The 21,039-nt window shown below is 43.2% G+C and overlaps 2 protein-coding genes across 2 annotated transcripts in view; one reads left to right on the plus strand and one right to left on the minus strand.

Moving 5' to 3' along the window:
- The window catches only part of si:dkey-16j16.4 (uncharacterized), a 30,782-nt gene extending 22,396 nt beyond the window's left edge, over window positions 1–8,386 (plus strand). Inside the window, exon 5 of the mRNA XM_005477528.3 lies at window positions 7,228–8,386. Coding sequence (XP_005477585.1) covers window positions 7,228–7,353 — 126 coding nt within the window. The 3' untranslated portion in view covers window positions 7,354–8,386. The remainder of the gene's footprint in view (window positions 1–7,227) is intronic.
- Window positions 8,387–10,869: 2,483 nt separating this feature from the next.
- On the minus strand, window positions 10,870–20,905 carry slc4a1ap (solute carrier family 4 member 1 adaptor protein). Its single transcript, XM_005477530.4, has 14 exons — window positions 20,129–20,905; window positions 18,278–18,476; window positions 18,016–18,144; window positions 17,595–17,655; window positions 17,350–17,489; window positions 17,108–17,268; window positions 15,562–15,631; window positions 15,299–15,488; window positions 15,118–15,205; window positions 13,696–13,954; window positions 13,273–13,371; window positions 12,555–12,634; window positions 12,392–12,461; window positions 10,870–11,871 (listed from the first exon to the last, which is right to left on the minus strand). The coding sequence occupies exons 1-14, from the start codon at window positions 20,879–20,881 to the stop codon at window positions 11,822–11,824; spliced, it is 2,349 nt and encodes a 782-aa protein (XP_005477587.2). The 5' UTR covers window positions 20,882–20,905; the 3' UTR covers window positions 10,870–11,821.
- Between the last annotated feature and the right edge of the window lie 134 nt (window positions 20,906–21,039).

Genomic DNA, 21,039 nt, shown 5'->3' on the forward strand with positions numbered 1-21,039 from the left:
TGATAGTGTTGTTAATCTGTATGAAGAGCGGTCCAACAGTGAGTACCTGCAGCCATCTTTAAAAACCATCCATGTAAGATAATAAACAGGATCCCATATTTAAATGAGGGCAAAATAAAAGCTTCGTTTTGAACTTTTCTTGCTGGGTAAAAATATTTTTTTTCTGCCCAGGCTGAAGCGTTCCATTTATGGGTTGTAATATCCGTAACAGGGGCATCATCATGATATACAGATACTGTTAACTTGAAGATAAAAATGATATAAAAAACAAACAAACCCCAGTGCTATCAGTTAAAGCCACAGATTCACTTTGCAGTTTATCACGGCTCTCTCACTGCAGACAGCATCTACACACTTAATGCCTAATTAGAGCAATGTGACAACAGCTAACAGAGTTCACTTTCCTCTCGCACACCGAGAGACTCACTCACTAGGCTGAGTTCACTCTTAGTTTAATTGCCTTTTTGTCTTCTCCTTTCTTCTCTCATTTGAGCTAACACTAGCTACACACTGACTCAGAGGTGTGTGCTCAATTTGTTGCTGGCCTTGAGTCACTGCAGTGAGTTGCACTATTTTTACTTCACGAGACTTGAACAAACCGAGTTCCCCGTGCATCACTTTGAACCAGTGTTCATACTGGTTTAGCCTTACCGAGATAACATGACTCAGTAAGAGTCATGTTGTCTTAACAAAATAAATACATCTAAGGATAATTTTCAATGGTGATGAGAGAGAGAGAGAGAGAGAGAGAGAGAGAGAGAGAGAGAGAGAGAGAGAGAGAGAGAGAGAGAGAGAGAGAGAGAGAGAGAGAGAGAGAGAGAGAGAGAGAGAGAGAGAGAGAGAGAGAGAGAGAGAGAGAGAGAGAGAGAGAGAGAGAGACTCTCTATAGATCTATATCTATCTCTATATATCTATATCTATATCTATCTCTATATCTCAAGATCTCGAGATCTATCTCTATATCTCGAGATGTAGATCTATATCTCTAGAGAGATAGATAGAGAGGTGTGTGTGTGTGTGTGTGTGTGTGTGTGTGTATTTATTTATTTAGCTTCTTCAGCTGAAGAACCAGTGAGCTTATCCAATGATGAGACGTCCGTTGTTTGTCCGTTCCTTCACATTTCACACTGTTCTTCCTATTCTTTCCTTGAGTATTGGTCAGATTATAATATAGAATATGTTGATCACTCAAAACGGTGCTGAAGGTCATCCAACTCACGGTTGATAGGAATGTTAACCAACCATGAACTGGTTGATGTTCTAGTTAACTTGAAAATTTAGTTTGAAATTAAGATCCATCCATGCATCCATCCTCCCATCCTCTGCTGCTTATCCGGTGCCGGGTCACGGAGGCAGCAGTCTAAGCAGAGTCCAGACCTCCTTCTACCCAGCCACCTCCTCTACGTCATCCAGGGGGACACTGAGGCGTTACAAGGCCACGCGAGAGATGCAATCTCTGCAGCATGTCCTTGGTCTACCTCCGGTTCTTCATCTGGTAGGACATGCCTGCAATGCCTCACAGAAGAGGTGCCCAGGAGGCAACAACGGTCAGATAGATGTTCAAACTACCTCAACTGTCTCCTTTTGAAGGGGAGGATTAGCAGCTGTACTCCGAGTTCGTCTTCTATGACTGAACTTCTCACCCTAACTCTAAGGGAGAGATCAGCCACCCTTCGAGGAAAGCCCATTTCCGCCACTGAGGAAATGTGTTGGGCAGTGGTCAGGGGCGGAGGCCGTGGTGGTCCTGTATCCAACTGCTGAGGGTGGATATTGGGACAAAAGAATAAGTAATTCTTACAATAAACTAGATATTTGCTTTATTTTAGGACCTATTTTTGATCGTGAACTTGTATCTCGTCAGTAGCAGCTGGCTATCAGGTGGCAGAACTAAAGCTGTTAGTGAATCCACTCCATCTTGCAAATTATCTGGAAAAAAAAAGAAGTAATGAAAACACCAAGAAGGAAATACTACTTAGGCTCATGTCATTATCACAGCTGTAATTATAGTTTTGGGCGAGCCGCAGAAGATTTTCAGATTTCCAAATGGGCCTCAGCAGTCTTTAGAAATGCCTGGTATATGAAAATCTAAAATTGTGACACGTCTAATTCCTGATATAGTCAGCTCTTACAGAGGATGCACCAACAGGCTGCAGTATAAGATAAATAAGAATTATTTTGAACTGTGAATCACACAAAGCTACTCTAACAGAGTCTAAAAATAAAGTGAAGAAAACCGTCATCTCTAGTCAAAGCAGATTATCGTTATCCAGTGTGTCTTACAAGTAAATGAATTTAAATCAATTTAAACACAACTTTGCATGCAGAGCCTTTCCCCTTTAATGCTGGCTGATGGGCAGTCTAGATCAGGGTATCCATTACAGTCGCGATAAGGTTGCGAGGTTGCTTGCTCAGCCCCTGTGAACAGACCGGCCTGCCTTATTGCCAGCACCTTGATCTCCATCCAACTGCATACTGGGACAGCATCTGGCTGCAGCGTTTGTTCCCATGCCCCACTAGCTACTGAGCTACAGAGACTGTGGAAAATCTGATAGCACATTGGATTCCTGTTGCAAACTCAGTTTACTGCAGTGATACCTTAGCCTAAGAATGAAAAAATGCCCTCCTTTTCAGATTTGTTTGATCTCTTGATTTCACTCAACAGCCTTTAATAGCTGTGCTTTCCGCTTGTCCCATTAGTGCACATTTACCAGCCTGAATAGTTCTGTAAATACAACAGGATTTTCCCAAAGAAGTCCAAACGCAACGGCCAACAATTAATCATCAGCGCTGCGACTGTGTACATGGTGATTTTTTTGCTTGGAAGGATGGAGTGCTGGAGCGCTGGAGGCTGGAACAAGCTTTGTCGTCTTGGCACAGAGGAGGGTGCTCCAGAAGGAGGCACAGTGTGGTGAGAAAAGTGACGTTATTATCACGTCGTGTGGGATAGTGTCAGTGGAACCTTATCACACACTTGTTTATGAGCGCACACGTACACACACACTGACTGTAACAGCATTGAGTATACCTCAGTCCTGCATGATGATGAGTGGAAATGTAAAAAACCGAGGTGGCGATGAGAGATGGAGCTGAGGAGGAGGAGGTAGAGTGTGTGCGGTTCCCTTGTGGTGTATTTCCAGGGATGGAGTCATTTTCCATTTATAGCCCGGCCGGCTGCTATCTGTTTAGTTCCACTGATACGTGGAGATATTGCTCATTATCCCGTGTTCTCACTGGTGAAGCTGGTAGTGTTGCTGATGTCCCCGTCAGTGACGTCTGTGGGCACTGCGTTTGTTCCAGTTCAGAGATTTTTGTCTCAAAGTGAGTGCTCAGTGGATTGATGAGCCATTTGGAAGCTTCTGTCCACTCTTTGTGCACTTTTTTCCCCCTTCCATCTCCTTCTGTCGACCCACGGTTTCCTGGCCAAGATCCAGCACAAAGACACTGGATCTCGCCTGGTGGGTGCAGGGGGGGTTGAAACTGGACTCAAGTTTTCAAGCATGGGAGTTGTTACAGGGGTTGAGGAGGTTGATGGTGGCGGCGGTGGGGGTTTTGTGTAAGCAGAATGAAAACACAGCTTTGGACACTGTAGCTGCTGCTGAGGCCTCCCCCTCAGGGCCTGGAGGTGAATAGGAGAGTTTATTGATGAGAGCTTCCCCGGCTGTAGCAGGCGAGAGTGATGGCGTCTGGTTTCAGCCACTGTAAAGAATGGAGGAGGGAAAAAATTGATTGAGATGATGGAAGTGGTGCAGATATGGGCAGAATTGAGGGAGAGCGAGGGAGCTAAATGTAGGGGAAAAAGTGGTGCATGACCCTTTGGTTTCTGGTTGAGGTGAATCCGACTTTCGTATAAAAGCAATTTTGGTCCTACCATGAGAATGCACAGGTTGGGCTCAGCTGTACAGGCATTCAGATTGTTGGTCAGACTGGTGCACAGTAAGACTGAAATGGACTCGAGGTGAGGGCTCAGTGAAGAACTACAGTCCATGCTCACAGCTTTGAGCCATCCACCAGCACCAGTTATGCTCTTGTCCTGATAACATCTCCCCCTGGCATTGCAAATAAATTAACACTCTGAGAAGCTATCACATTTCGCTAGGCGCGAATGTGTTAAATAGGGCGCAATTGCCTACTGCAGACCTCAGTAAATCACGTTTGCATCATTCATTTAAATACAGCAAATGTTGCAACTCTGAAAGGGAGACTCCTAAAATAAATATGCAAAAAACTTTTTCTGTGCTTTGAGGTCACATGATTGGCACAGTAACCTCTTAAGTAAATCCCGTCAGTAGATTTTCGATGCCAGTAGTGACTGTTAAATCTTTAAAGTTTAAGATTCTTTTAGATGGTCTAACTGATCTTTCATGCCATCGTTCCTACTGCAGAGATCTGTACTCGGTCTGACCCTGAATGCTGCAGATGTAAACTCTGTGAGGAGGATTGTTAATGTGGACAGGGAGTTGTCCTGATGTATGACTTTTCTCTGCTGTTGGAGTAGCTCACAGCTACCATATGGAGAACATCTCAGCAGAGTTCACATCTATCAAGTTTACTGTGGCTCGGTCTCAGAGTGAGATTTTCCATGTCTCTCTCCCTCTCTCACTCTTTTTTTTCATCTCTTTATTCAAACATGAGTACACAGAACGGCTCTAAGTGGTGATGGGAATTGTTGCTGAGTTACTGTTGTAGAGCTGAACCTCTGAAGATGTCGGTTGAAGTCATAGCAACACCTGTAGCTTCACATGCACTGATGTTATTGGGTGATTTTTCTAGCCTCGGCGGGTGCTCTCCCTGCATCTCAGGGGATCCACTTAGTTACTCTAATGCATCGGTCTCCCAATTTACAGCTCTCTGTCTAAGCACACGCTCCGGTTTTTCCATGGTATCAGCTCGCTGCAACAAGTCTGTCTCTGAAGAAATGTGCTCCCTCCTTGGCGGGCTCTGAGGGAGAAAGTGCCGCCTCACTGCCAAATCCAACAAAGTCATTTCCTGTTGTTTCCTGTAGGGAGGAGAATGACGAGGGCTAATTTTAGACGGAGGCCTTCTAGAGCCATGAGAAGCTCAGAGAGGGGTCTCTGCAAGTGGAAAATCATTTATGTCACTGAACCTGCAGTGTGCATAAATAAATAAATAAATAATCAGCGTGAAAATGTTCTAATTAGGTGCAGTAACTTTCCAACAGTGCCAGCTGAGTTTTCACTTTGCTCTGATGTGTCCTGAGGATCCAGCATTTCCACACTTCTCCACCGACTGTCAGTTTAACCTGATGTCTGCTGCACTCCGTCGCACGTATCGAGTGCCCAGGTATCAAGTCGTCAAGACTACTTTATGCAAACCAGAAACATCCAGCCTCTAAACCAGGGCTGTCAAACATAAGGCTTGGGGGCCAGAATCAGCCAAGCCCAAGACTCTAATCCGGCCCACTGGATGGCTTTGGAAAAATGTGGAAGGGGACATTAATTTTGGACTTTTACATGCAAGTTTTACAGCTTTTTCTACTAATACAGACTTCCCCCATGACCATTCATACTACACCAAAGTAAATAAGTAATAGATTTGTAATTTTACACATTTACTGCTTACAATTGAGGCCTAGGGCCCACTAGGGTCACTGATTTTTGTCATCAAACAGGGAGACTGATGAGAGTGTGGATGTCTTTGTGCCTGCCAGTTTTTTGTGAGTCCGTGTAGTCATTATAAGGGGACCAGTGTACACTGAATTCGAAGAGCTGTTTTGTGTGAAGACATTTAACTACCCACATCTTTGCAATTCTTCATTAAAACAACACAAGAGACAAAGCAGCTCCTCTTCTTCCTTGTTGCCATTTTGAGTAGGTTCGTAGCGCCTGTGCTTTTTATAGATGCCGAGTGACTGCACATGTGAAAACAAATCCTTTGTGTAGAATTTACATGGACTTGTAATGACTATAATAGGATCACCTGATGTCTCTCTGAGTGACCTCATCTGCAACTACGTATATACTACTACTAATTTACACTACATAACTGTTGAGCTGTCAGGCTGAATCATTCTTTATATTTGAACTACTGGTAGAGTCATCCTTTTCTCCTTCATCATGCTAGAAAATGGAATTCAACCTTCAAGGGAGGGTTATGTTGTGCTTTTTTGCACTTGGGCAACACAAAATGCATCATTGAGGGTGGAAAGCACTACCTCAGTGCCTTAACTCAGTCCAGATAGGATTGAGTTTTGGATTATTGTTTGGGTTATTGTTTGAAATCTAGGAGCAGACAGGAGGAGTTCATTGCTCGCTGAAAGTGAGGAGATCCATTGTGACTGTTGCCAAAAAGGCCACTGTTGACACTCAAGTCATGTGATTAATTGATGCAAGTCCTAATTTTGCTTACAGATTTTGTTTTCAACAAACAAAGGAAATTCTGATTTTATTTTATTTATTATTTGAATTTGTCTGTGTTGTGAACTTCTCATTAGCTCATCCCATTGTGATGAATCCATAATTCACAGGGATCACTCCTCCTTCTACAGCATCAGTCAGTGAATTTTTGGTGCTTTTTTTTGCCCTTGTCAGATGGTACAGTGAAGATGAACAGAAAAGACAAGATGGACAGCGCGGGGCCTCGGGTCACTGCGGCATGTGGTCGCCTCCTAAACCCATGAGCTAAACTAGCAACCTATTGGGTCTTCACCCAAACTGTGCTCAACCTCAGCGTCACATTTGTCGTTTTATGTGCAATGACCTGTGAACTTTGATGGATCGTGAGCCAGCGGTGCATTCACTCTTTAGTTAATCTCAAACCAATATGACTCTAAGAGGCCTTAAAGCCAACAAGATCCATGTAGAGGAATTAAAAGTACTGAAATGTTTCTGTAGGTGAACCTGTGTAAGGATCACTAACAGTTGCCTTTGTCTACGGATCTCCAAGGGTCTCTTACTCAACCTCCTTTTGCGTAACATGAGAATGACTGCTGGCTTGAGGTATTCACATCCCCTGCTGCTTGGGCCTCTTCTTGCTTGTATTTGGAGCAACACATACCCCACAGTGGAGGCAGTGAAGTGGCAGGGGCTGGCGTTTGCCCTTGGGTGGCTTTTTTGGTCAGAAACACCAACTCAGTTTGGGTCTAACTCTACCTGATGACCTTGTATATTTAAAGTTTAACAAAACTACATGTTAAAAATTCTTAAGGTCAGCAGGTAATCGTTACCAAAGGCTGCATTAACCCAACCACATGCTCTCTCTGTCTTTCAGAACCTGACGGGCAGTCGTCCCCCGCCCAGGTACACCTACGACCCCTCCATCTTCGCCTTCCGCTCCCTGAGCACAGTCCCCCCCTGCAGCCCTCTGAGTCCGTCCGAGGATCCTCCCTGCTCATAAGGAAACATCCTCCCACCAGATAATCCTCCCCACCCCTCTCTTCATTCCCAGACGGCTGCTTTTTTTTGTGGTGCCCTTCTTAGACCAACGAGCGGCTGGTATGAAAGCGTTTGTTTGATGGTCGAATTCTTGCACACTCAGGTAATCCCACCCTGTCACTTTGAGCGTTGCTCTCTGCCTGAAATCAGCAGCGGGCCCAGCACAACCCATCTGAGGATGCTTCAGGTTTTAGAAATCCTGTGATTGGAGGAAGAACGCTCCGGAAACGGACACGGCCCACCTGAACTTAAGTTTTCAGCTCAATATTCAAGGGAAATAATGCATGTAAGACAATCAAATGCTTCCAGGGTTTCTTCCTTTGATATGATAGCTTCATAAAAACACAGCGAGGTGAGTCCTCTGACATCAGTGGTCACGTTTGTCTGTTTGAAATTAAGTAAAAAAAAAAAAAAAAAAAAAAGCTTCTCTGGATGTATTATTGAATATGCAGGTCATGTAAGGCTGAGCTATAACAAACATGTATGACTGTAGTTGAATAGTTGACCTCTGACCTTTTGATGATTTACGTTTCTTAATGAATTTGTCACTTGTAGTCCAGGTCAAAGTTCAGTACTTGTATCCTCTTTCCTTGCATGAATTTCACTGCTTTGCAGAAAGAGGTATGTGGGTGAGAATAGTTTGCTGCACATTCGGCGAGTGTACACGGTGCTGTGTTCTGCATAGCCTACTTGTAGTGTGCCATTTCTTTTCTCCAATATTGTACCTCATTACTTTCTAGGTAGAAGAGGACCACTGGTGTAATTAAGATGTCCCAGTGTTTCTGCAGATCTCTTAATGCCTTGAAATGACATTCCTGTTGTGTTGAATGAAACTTGGGGTCGATCTCGGCCCCGAGAACTGAGCTGATGAACTTATTAAATGCGAAATGTCACCACTGTAACTAGGATTTTGCCGAAGTGAATGTAACATTGTGACATGTTTTCGTCCCTTGTTGCACAAAAATTAGTCAATAAATGCCCTGTGGCCTCTTGTTTAGGAGGTGATTTTTTTTAAAAATTTACTTTGTGGTATTATGAGTATTTAAGGTTGGATCGAAAAATTCAAGCTCACCTTCATGGGATTCTCTGCACGGTTTTCCTTGTGTGAAGGATCCTTGCTGGTGATGAGGTCTGGGTCTCTGGCAGCTGCAGGGCACTTTTCAATTGAAGGTCCACTGTCTCCATGCTTGAAGTCAGCACATCAGGTGAGAAGTATGACCAGGAGCATGCTCAGGTAACACTCTAAAGCAGCAGCCCCCTTCATAGTTTAACAATGTCATATTGTCATTTAATAATAATAATAATAATAATAATAGATTGCATTTATATAGCACTTTTCGGGACCCCCACAAAGCGCTTTACAATACCACTATTCTTTCACTCTCATATTCATACACCGGTGAAGGCAAGCTACAGTTGCCCTGGGGCAGACTGACAGAGGCGAGGCTGCCATATCGCGCCATCGGCCCCTCTGGCCAACACCAGTAGGCGGTAGGTGAAGTGTCTTGCCCAAGGACATAACGACTGAGACTGTCCGAGCCGGGGCTCGAACCGGCAACCTTCCGATTACAAGACAAACACCCAAGTCTTGAGCCACGATCGCCCTGTATTTGGGGACCATCAAGAGAGTTTATGGTGTCGTAAATCCTTAAGTGGACGATTGATGCCGTTTGTGGTGCTTTATAGCCTAAAATTTGTGTTCTATATCTTGAGATTAAATCTAAGATTCAAAACGACCTTGGTTTATGACTAAAATATCTTGTTTTCTTTATTTCCCTTAAGGTTATTTTCTGCAATAATTGATTATGAACCTTTTGCTGAACAAAACATGGATGCAAACTTTTAGTTGTAACCAATAGCTTCTTTTGGCAGTTCCCTTGTTCTTGAGGCACTGCTACAGCAGATGGATCTGGATTTCTGATACAAAGTTTTAGCCCCCAAAAAAGAAAAATCCATGCAGCACTTTTTAAAGGTAGATCTGTAGAGAGCTGCGACTCCTCCCATCAATCACGTTGTACAGAAATTGGCTGCAGTTTAGCCTGAGGCACAACAGGGGGCGCTTGCAAAGCAGTTTTCAATGGATAGGTATGCACACAGCTAAACGGCTAAAATAATTATTTACATTTACACCTGCTGATATACAGTATCAAATATGTGTTTGTTTTCACAAATACATAAATGATACCTTATGTCAATTTAAATAAACCCACATACAGCCTTTAAGTTTTCTTACAGTGAAGTCAGTAAACAATTAGAGTTAGCTAATGTTGATGCCATTTGTCAGCTGTGGTTTAACAAAGTCTTCCTTTAGTTGTAGTCAAATCAACCACCACAGCAGCTGCTTCTTATACACAAACGGAAGTTTGTTTTGAAGGTCATTGCTACAAGGCTGCTGCTACAAATTCTCAGCTGTTCCAGGTCAAATGCATGAAATCAAAGTGCACTTAAAGTGGCTTGTGATGCTGTGGTGTGCCTAATACTTAAATGAATAAAAATTATGTTAATATGTATTTTTTTGTATTGACCCCACTCAATGAAGCCAACAGGCGGACACCCACTGCTCACTGGCTACACCTTCCAGTCAAAAAGTTCTAAATGGAACATTGAAAAAACAAAGCTCACAAGTGAATTACATACCAGCTCTCCTCTGTGCAACACCTGGAAAGTAGGGGAAAGAAAATACCAGTAAAATATTTTCTGCTGATGGAAGCCTTTTGGATCAGGTGAAATGTAAAGAGGTAGAGACAAATCCCCACCTTACCTAAAATTACACCCATGACAAGTTGCTCAGCCACATTATTTTTTTCAGTTTGATTTGTGCAAAAGTTAAAAATGGATTTAAGTATTTATCTTCTACCACTTTATGTTCACCCCTCACTGCCTCCTGGCCAGCTGTCAACCCCAAACTACAGTTTACCTCTAAGGAAGGAAGTGCTAACTGGTTCTGAAGGCTGATCTGACAGGTGCTCTCTGGCAGCAAAAACAAAATTCAGGAAGTTGTTGCTTATATAAAACCACTAGCGACCAAAACACCAGGCACTGTATTCAGCTGAAATCCTTGTTGATGATTCTAGGGCAAGTTACTTCTACAACCTAAGATTTTCTCAAAAATGATGGTTTTAGAACTCCAGAGTTTGACAGGACAAAAGAAAATCCAATAACTTATTAATCTAATCTACTTTTTCCTGTTCTTTTGCCTGTGTTCAAGCTTATGTTTCATCATGCTGACTGTGCCTGAGAAGGGTCTCCCTGTGTTTCAGGAATCCATTGCTGATTAGTAGGTCACTGCAAAGACCTACAGCCAAGACCACAAGCCTCTTTGTACTCAACCACGGCCAGAGAAACGCTCTTTGTGTGTGTGAGAGGGAGCTTGAAAGGGAAAAGAAAGTCTGACGTCAAAACCGGCTTCGGTGAGAAGTGGAGCCCCAGAGAGGGAAAGTTTCAGATCATCCTAAAGCAAGAAAACAAACTGAGTAGCTCTGAGGTTATGTACAGACAATTTTATTATACATTTATGTAACAAAATACAGTTTATTAACTTGTGTTTTGAGCAAAGACAACAGGAAAGAGGGTGGAAAGTGTGGCAGGAAACCAAGAGAACAGCAATGAGTGGGATTTTGCAAAGCGAGGAATCCTGCTCCGGGCAAACGCACACCAACCGCTAACTCGCTCATAAAGACAATCTTGTTAAAAAAAAAAAGAGAGAACTTTGAGAAGGTTGGGCTCTGTGTGTGTGTGTCTGTATGGATACAGACACACACACACTCCACTTAGCTTGAGTCATTATCAGCTTGCGTTTCATCCAGTAAGCCATCCAAGTGTCCAGATGGTCAGAAAAGCTGCTTCAATGCTCTCCCTCTTTCTCCCTCCCTGCTACACACACTCCTTTGGAGGAGGAAAAAAAAGGTTATGCCAGCAAGCGACTGAAGCCAAACAGGGGAGGGATACAGATTGGATGTCAGGTGGATTTAACTGCAAGAGGAGCAGCCAAAGACTAGAAAGCTGAATTTGGATCAGTTGCTGCTCTTGCTCTGTCTCCTCATATTTTCTGCTCCGATGATATAGAATTCAATTGAAATTTCCCCCCCTTTCCTTTTAATTTTTTCTTTAAAAATTAAAAAATTCAAGTGCTACCCAACTCCATTATTATGAGTGGGGAAGAGTGCCAGCACGCTGGCTGCCCAGAGTCCGCTCTGCTTGTTTAATGTGAACCGAAATGGTGCGCTGTTTTGAGAATCTCCAAGAGAGAGAAGTAAAAACATGCAGCATTACTGTCTCAGCCCGTCCCGCTCTGTTACAGCCTTCTGTGTTGTTAAGCAGGGGTTGGGTTGGGCTGGAGGGGGTTAATGGTCATGGCAAAGGAGACTGGAGGCTTTGTACTGCAGGTATTATCTGGCGTAGAAACAGAAGAGCTCTGTTACGTTTCCCCCTCAGTAGCCATACTTGTCATTTAGGTGTGTGCGCCCATCTCCAGTCTGACCTACAAGTGAAGGAAAGACACGAGTAAACACAAAAGGTGCATCTTCCTCCTCACGCATATAAAACATAATTCTTTTCAAACTGGGCAGCAGGAGTATCATGTGCGTTTGCATACCTCATCATTAACCTAATCGCAGTAGTGCAGTTAAATCTGACCTAGAATAAAAGCTCAATCTGGCAGCTGTTTATGCAATTCAAGCTTATCGTATCCCTTAATTGTGACTTTGATCTGCATTCCTCAGCAAACAATGAAAATGTTGCAGCTATTTCAGCTGTGCAAATGTACCATGAAAGCCTGTTTGATTCCTTTGGTCAGGAAAATATTTGGGCCTTCCTTCGTTCCAGCAGAGGAAATATGCAACCCGGCCGGTGTCAGTGAGTCAAAAGAACTGCTGTAATTCTATCTCTTAAAACAACAGCAGGGTTAAGCTAACCGCTACTGTTCTTGCTGCTTAACAAGATTGAGTGTGATGCAGGGATGTGATCAGCTGATTGTCAGTCACACAGCTCGGGAGGTTTACCTGCAGGAGGCATCCACACAGAATAATCGGGGTCGTCTTGTGGATACTGTGCTGACAGCTGCACAGGAGGCTGTGGAGACACATGACGAGGAAATTCACTTTATGCATTCATGTGGCAATAAACTGTACAGGTAAACATTTACTGCTGTGTGTTTGGGCCTACCCTGCCGGGGCCCATCACTCTCTTCTTTTTCTTGGGGCTGGCGTCTGTCGCTGGCCCGCCGCCACTTTTGGATTTGGACTCTGGGGACATGCAGGTAATGTAAATTAGTGGTGGAGCACCAAGTACTTGATGCATGCTCATCATCCAGGTAAGTAAATCCCAAAAGATTGATTCTGTTCATCTGGACGTAGCATTTTCAGTGGGAGAATTGTTTTGTCACTCATCCAAGTGACGACTTCAGTCTCCGCTGACTGCAGGTTTCCCCAGTCTTATAAACAGTACATTTGCTCAATGACTGAAAGTGGGCTGGTTTCAGTCATTCTGCAAATGTACTATTTATAAGAACTGAATTAAATAGCATCAATAATACCAACTGGATACTATCATTTTAAGGACAAGCTCAAAACTTCTTCTGTGTTTCATGCACCAGGTCGTCATTGTTTCATGACAATCATCCAGATGTATTTTCTGCGATCTTGCTCCCAAACAGAAAATAAACGCCCTCACTGCACTCCTCCACCTCGACTCTTGCAAAGGTCACCCAGACTTCAAAGTCTTAGCAATAAAGTTCAAAATCAGAAAAGGGGCATTTATGTGTTATAAAGGTTGTGGTAATTTTTTTTTTTGTTTTTTACTGAATGCCAGTGGGGAAAGAAGATTTAACACTACATCTAAGAGAGAGTACAGAGAAATATTTTAAAGCAATAAAACACGACACCTGGACTCAAAAGGGCCGCTGGCTTGTTGCTGCTATGCTCGGGAACCTGCTCCGCTGCTTCAGACTCCCCGCTCCTCCTCTGCTGTTTGTGGCTTTGATCTGACATGAAGGCATGAAAACAGAAATAAAGTGTGTAATAATGAGGACACGCACGATTCAGCACATCCTGTTAAGACTTCAAATATGAGCCACAGGGACAGATATTACTTGACTTTGTACCTAAAGTGCAAAAAATAGAACATGAAAGAAGGAGATCTAAGCATTTCACTGCGACATATTTAATCTGTTTATATGTACGAGGAGGCGTTACAGTATGACAGCGGCATGCATTGCAGATCTACTGCCATCCAGTGGCTTAAAGAAAAATTTCAATTAAAATGCATGAACATAAAAAAGGCATTCTGCATGTTTTTGTGCTTTTACCTTTCAGGTGTTCTGAGACTTTGAGTTGATCTCTTTTATTCTCAGAGGGAGACGATTCTTTAGATGTCGATGCGCCGGACTCAGCAATACCTTTACCAGGTAGTTCATCATTATCCTCACTTTTCTCTGCCGCTGCCTCCTCTTCTTCTTGTGCTTTTTCTTCTTCTTCCTCCTCCTCCTCCTCTTCTTCCCCATCAGGTGGAAGTTCTTTCATGTTGAAGAGCTCAGCAGGCAGGTTAGGCCGCTTAGGAGGCAACTTCTGCAAGAGAAAAGAAAATGCAGTTAGTGCTGGGTGCTATGACCTAAAATTTGCATCACAGTATTTTATTAAGTACAAAAAAATGTAAACCACACAAACAAACAACTGAGCTCTGTTAGTAGAAAGATAAAGGCCACAAATTAAGGGACGGGTGACATACAATACAAGGAAAAGCAATTATCATAATAAAGCAGGAAATGGAAACAAGGAAAGCAGGCAGAGGTGCCTCCTTCTCTCCTTCATCCTCCATCCTACTGCCTGTGACCTGGATGTCGCTCTCACCATGCCATGCTGAAGGATGTATCAGTTCCTAATAGGGATTTGGAGGGCACAGGCAGAAGGAGGCTTGCCAGAGAAGCCATTATCGAAGATGCACTGGAGTTTGTCATTTTCAATTGTGTAACAGTGTTTTTATCTTCAGATATAAAAGAGGTGTAGCAAACTGCTGTACTGTAAAAGCCAAGGTGAGGGGAGGACTCTAAAAGCAAACGGTCCTTTTTATTCATGTTGTATCAGTTATTTAAGATTGTCAGACTTTCTGTCCTTTACTGTCTCTTCCTCACCTCCTGTGCTTGGCTCTCAATCTCAGGGAGAGAATATACAATTTGGGAAATAAAGAGAAGGGCAGTGACCAACCCCCCCCCCCCAAAAACAAGAACTAAATAAGTGAAATCCATTACAAGAACCCTGCACCATTACAGTTACCTTTGCCTCCCCTGGTTTGCTGTTGCTGCATGGACAGAGTTGCTTGAGCCTGGCCCACAGCAAAAGTCCAGTACAGGCGCAACAATGAGCTCCTTGCTTAGCGCTCGATTTTCTTTATCCTCCATCTATTTTTACTACAGCGCAAGGTCTGCTACACCATCTGGCTAGCTATCGAGCCTTTTAGTAATTGTGCAGTTACTATATTAGACATTTTTTATTAACCCAGACTTCTTATGTAGTCACCCAAAAAGAGTCAATTTATGCAGGAAACCCTTGACTTATATTAACTTATAAGAACCTTGAGTACAAAGGATGCACAGTTAATGCAGGTCTTGCATATAATACATTTAAAAGTCACAGCTGGTAGGGGAGTATTTGAAGAATTCATATTATGCATAAAGTTACAACTTAAAAGCACCAACTTCAGTGGAAATACAAGCACGTCAAAAAGCACCTACCCCGATAGTCCCAGTTTTCAGTTTGAATTTGCTCCCTCCCTTCATGGCTCCAAACATCGGCAGGGTCTTTTTCAACTTCTGCTCCGAGCTGTTATCAAATCAACACAGATCAAAATATCAACTTCAATCCGACACGTTTCTAAAGATAACTTTTAGGTTAAAAACTGCTGCTCCGTCTGACCTGGGCAGCAAGGAGGGCATCTGCGCTGGCCTCGTGAGTTCAACCAGTTTGCGGAGCCTCTGAGCATCTTTCCGCAAGTCGGCCATGTGCACGTGAAGCTTCCTGCGCTCCACCGCGTCCATCGCTACATCGCTTTTCACCGCAGTCATGAAGGCCTCCAGCGAGTCCTCAGTCGATGACGTCAAAGACTCTGATAGGAGTGAAAAGTTACACACTGGACCTTTTAAACTCTGTAGAAGTGTGAACAGGTGATCACAGCTCACCTCCTTTTCCAGCACTGAGCTTTTTCTGAGTCTCTGCCAACTCCTTCTCCACCTCTGCCAGTTTGGCCACCTACAGAAAAATAATCAACAGTTACAGACACGTACAGAAAATCGCTTCACTTGCATGTACTGTACCAGTGTACCTGCACATGTGATGTGACAATAAAAGTGATTTGATTTGATTTTTTAGACGTGTTTTAATGGCTGATGATGCTTTAAATGCTCGTGATTTGTTTGTCAGGTATAAAATCTCCTTCTCAGTTTGCAGACAGACAAGTCCTGGATACACTACATGAGTAAACTTCATTAAAAGCGACATTCATATAAAGCTCTTCTAGTCTCACTGACAACATAAGCCACATTTCGCCTGTTCACCTATAGTCGCGTAGCATACTTTCAACACGTTTACCTAATAATCACTTAAGCTGACATACATGTGTTTGGACTGTGGGAGGATGCTAGCGTAAGCAGACCAGGAGATCTGAGCCCAGAATTCCTCTTGTTGTGATTGAACAATAACCTAACAATTGCGCTATACAGATCGTGGAAATGTAGACCAGTATAAATTGTCCACAGCAACACAGGAAGAACACCTGAGTTAACCAAAGTTAGTGAGGATCAGGGATTTTTTTTTTTAAATGAGCCAGTAACCATGGGCAACCTTCTTCCCTTCACAAAATACTGTTAATATTTTTTCTTATATCTCATCTAAGAAAAGCAGAATTGTCATGGTGCCGAACACAACAGAAGCACTGCGTGAGCTGGCACAGTCATGAGCCACATCATGATGATGGAGGACATGACCACATATGTCTACAATGCCCGTCTATCTGATGGCCAAGTATCATTTTCCAGTATATTGTGCACAAAGCAGATTCTGGAAGCTCTTAGGACTTCAATGAATAATTGAAGTTTACAATTAGAGTTGCTAGAAATTTGTGATAATGTACAAAATGACAGTGACGGGTAATTTACAAGTTATTTAGCCACAGCTTCTCTAAAAATGTGGAGATTGAAGTGGGGCGGCAATATTAGCAGTCCCTCAGAGCAGTTATGAATGGATGTCCTTCAACAGGTGACCTAGCTATCCAAGACCAACTGAAGACAAAAGTGTAAAAAATTTTAACAATGTCAAGTGCTGGCCCAGTAATGGCTGTTGATATTAAACATGACTAAATACAGAGTTTTCTCTCATTTTCCTACTCTTGGCTAACAGAATATCCCATTTAGGTATTCTTGGGTATGCAGCTCTGGCTCTACCCACCCGCTGCTTTTCTGTCTGTGAAAGGAAACCAGTCATAAGAAAGATGGTTGAAGAGAGCCAAGGAGCTAAGAAAGTTTGTTTCAGACAGGATGAACCGAGGGCCGGCACCAAGGCCAGGCATATAAATATGGAGCTGGACATTTACAGAATAGGTCCCCTTACAGACAGCGTAGCCCTTAAAACTTTCAGAAAACAGCCTGAAAGACAGTACCCAGTTGATGCTCTCACTGTTGTCTGTTGTTTTTACGCTCCTGTCCTTTATAAAACTATGCAGATGTTTACCAGTGAGTCATAGGTCTCAGGCCGCTCCTCGAGCTTTCCCGCTTTCTTCATTCGTTCCTGCCTTTTCTTCTCCACTGTGCCGGTTCTATCCAGGAAGGTGTCATCATCGCTGTCATAGTAGTCATCGTCTTCCCAGTTCTTCTTCTTACGCTTACGGGACACTGAAAATCAGATGCAGAAATTCTTATTGAATTTTCCATCACAACTTCCAGTCCTCTCAACACTGGACTGAGCACACAAACCTGCTTCCTGGCGCAGCAGCCCTCTGGCTTCCAACATTCGACACGCCTCCAGACAGCACTGGATGGCAGCTTCTTTCTTCTTTCCTGTGTGGGTCACCTCTGCAACCAGCTGACGGCCCATGGCGTCGTCCACCGGCAGCCTGTTAATTAAAAAAAAAAAAAAAAAAATCACAGTCAGCACATACAGCTCGATAAACACTTCACAGTCTGCCAGGAAAAAAAACAAGAGGTTTTATTCCCCTTACTTTATTCTACAAAGCCAGGTGCCGTGGTTCTTGTCTTCATACTCAAACTCCAGCTCCTCCCCTACAGAAGACAAGCAAAGAAGTTCAGTGAAAAAAAAGCAGAATCTGCTGTCTGTGAATTCTAATTAACTGCTAGTTAGTTTATTCTTTAACCCCTACAATAGAGAGTATTTAACCATTTTTTAATCTCATGAGACAGTAAAGGTTTTTTTTTTTGGATTTTCAGCTGTTGGTCATAAAAAACAAAGAATTTGGACCCTTCATTTTGATGTATGTTTTTTAACCATCTTAGCTCAACTTGCCCAAAATAACCCTCAACCTTTTGGAGTAACTGACTTTTTTTTTCCAGCAAATATGTACAGACCTTAATTTCCTTGATTTTAATTTCAGTCTTTTAATGCCCTGCAATACTTCTTCTCACCTTCTCTGTCATAAAAGCCCTGCAAAGCCTTCTTGGGGTCCTTCAGGTAGGCTGCTTCCTGGTCTTCGTGGAACTCTGTTGAAAAGGGGTTTTCCTCGTTCTCGTCTTCCTCTGGAGCTGCTTCTTCGGCTGCAGGGAGGATTTATGCAGAGAGGTGATGTGAAAGGTAAGAGAAAGACACAAAACACTGAAATCATGTATCAAACCAAATGACATGTAACACACTCCAGCTTCATCCAGCAACAGCAGTGATGACACTCACCCATTCCCCATGAACAGCCAGAGTCTTCATTTGACACTCTGCCATCGCCCTTGTTTTCATCCTCCTCCTTTTCTTCTTTTTCCTCATCAGAACCATCTCCCATCATCCTCCTCTCCAGCTCTTCCTTCTGTTTGCGAGCTTTTTCCCTCAACTCTGTCACTGTTAGTTCAGACTCGTCTTCCTCATCAAACTCTGGACCCTGCAAAAAGAAAACGAAGCTGAACACTTAAAAACGTTTACTCTTTTGTTAAATATATCCTTTCACGCTGTTTTAGACACTGAAAATCTTACATGTATAAAACATTTTTCTGGTACATGGAGCAGAAATCAGTTACAGTACTGGATGTTTGTAATTTTGATTGATAGATGATTCTTTTTCTTTGCATAACACACAAGCTTCTCTCCCCCCAGCCAGCTCTCCTTCTCCCAGCTCTTCGAGAAACACAGCATGGCATTTCAAGCTAGTTGAAAGAAATGTTCTCTCTAGCCTGTCCTGAATCTCCTCCCAAATGGACATGCCCAGAAACACCACAGCAAGCACACATACAGGAGCAGCTTTACCACGTCTTTTGGCTCTTTTTGATGTTGAGAAGCACCAGTCTATTCTCTCATCCCATCTCTCCCCAGTGTGGGAAGACCCCAAGATAACTGAACTCATCATACCCAGCACAAGCTGGATTTCACTGCTCGGTAAAGCCAGCAGGCATCATTCACAAAAGGAAAGTTGTGATTCTAAGGCCACCAGCCACCCTCCACCTTCTGGCTGTATTTAAAAATTCTGTCCATAAGAATTATGGAAAGAATCATTGACAAAGTTAGACTCTCATGAGTCTAACTCAGTGCAGTCAATGCTAACCAGGTTTACATGCAGTTGCACAGGGACTGAATAACTCATAATAAAGGGTCATAGCTCCAAAAACATTGACCAAAGGACTGCCCTGAGTTATGCAGTTGAATGCCTTCTCCAAATTCAGGCATCCAAAACATACACGCTGATATAACCTTCAAAAATTAAAGAATGATGCGGCAAAAGATGCTTGCGGTAACTGATGTGTGTGGTACCTGTAGCGTAACATATGGTGGTATGACAAGTGGTGTTTTCACACCACTTACTAAGTATTATTATATATTGTGACAAATAGCAGCCACATCATTCTGCTTTTAACTATCTATCATAACAGTAACTATCATACTGCTGGTACATATGAAGAATATTGCCTCTATATTAAAGCAGACCTGTTGTGTTTTTTGTATTTTCCGTCATATATATCCTGTTTCAGTTGTGGCTTATCATGTTAAACGTGGCCAAAGACTGAAATGCTAGTGTGTAAGTAATTTGTGTAAGCTGAAATCTCTAAACATGGCATTTCTTACAGTTTTCCCCAACACTTTAATCTGTATGATGCCATAGTTATACTTAGACACACAGAAGCTGCACCCATCTGCTGCTCAAATGTTCTGCTTAAATGCCATAGCCAATCACAATACAATTTCCTTAATGAGTGAGAAGCTAAAACTGCATACTGCAAACAGAGGATGAACCAGGGAGCAGCTCAAAGGCCCAGTATGGGAAAAATTAGGAATATTTTGAAGTGTGAACCACGCAAAGTTACACTAGAAGAGTCCAAGAGTAAAGCATAAAAAGTATCATTTAAAGCTGTCTAATCATGCACAGGCATGATTAACTGAATTCGTGTTTATTCTACAGAGAAACAGTTTTTGTGTAGCTGCAAGGAATCCATAAGAGAACTTGATAAGCCCAACCAGGCAAGATTAGCACTGTGTCAAAAAGCTAAAATCAAGGCATTTTAGAAACCCTCCATGTCATCGTTGATCACCACAACACATTACCTGCAGGATAAAAAGCCTCGTGCTTCCTCCAAACTTCAACACGTGCCCCACGCGGACTCTGATGTAGGTTTTCGGTGGGATCTTGTTCTTGTTCACCACAGTGCCGTGCGTGCTGCTCAGGTCGTAGATGTAGAAGCCCTTCTCTTCTCCCATGCAGCCCGCGTCCTCCCCGGCCTCTCCACGGTATTGAATCACTGCGTGGTACCTGGAGATAGAGGGGTGCTCCAGGGACAGATCGCACACAGGTAAACGTCCAACCACAAAGTAGCTCTTGTCCACTAATGGCACCTGATCCACTATGGTGCCGTTTTTTAGGATTTCAAGAGCGTACGGGGTATCCGAAGCGGTGCCACCCCAGGGAGGCTCTGTGTAAGGGAGAGGGGGTAATTTGCCAACTTGGGGGGCTTTAGTAGTGAGCGCTCGAGGTTTAGCTTCTGGTTTGGTTTTGTCCTTTTCGGACTTTTTGTCCTTTTCTTGGCCTTTTTCAGAAGTTTTGCCTTCACCGCCAGCTTTATTTTCTGTGATGGGTTTGGACGGAGCAGTGACGTTGGTGCGTTTTGCGGTGAAGCTAGGCGCCGCAAAAAGAGCCGGTTTCTTGAAAGGCTCCTCCGGTTCTGGTGGTTTAGTTTTACCCGAGTCTTTCTCTCCGGCTTCCTCTCCATTTTCTGGGGCCAAGCGCTCATTAGAGTCCATTACAGAGTTAATTTCGTCGCCTGTGTCCATCACGTCTGCTGCTGGCGGGGAGGCGGCCATGTTTATTTGGTGCAGCTCTCAAACTTGGCCGGGTATTTCAACGTTTAAAAATTTACAACTACATCTGATGAATTATGTAAATCGAAGGAAAGCCGTCGGATATTATAAATTCTTAAACAGTCCCACGTTACATGAATATATTTTTTAATTTGTACAAT

This window comes from Oreochromis niloticus, linkage group LG19 (genome assembly GCF_001858045.2).
Source record: "Oreochromis niloticus isolate F11D_XX linkage group LG19, O_niloticus_UMD_NMBU, whole genome shotgun sequence".
Classification (NCBI taxonomy): Eukaryota; Metazoa; Chordata; class Actinopteri; order Cichliformes; family Cichlidae; genus Oreochromis; species Oreochromis niloticus.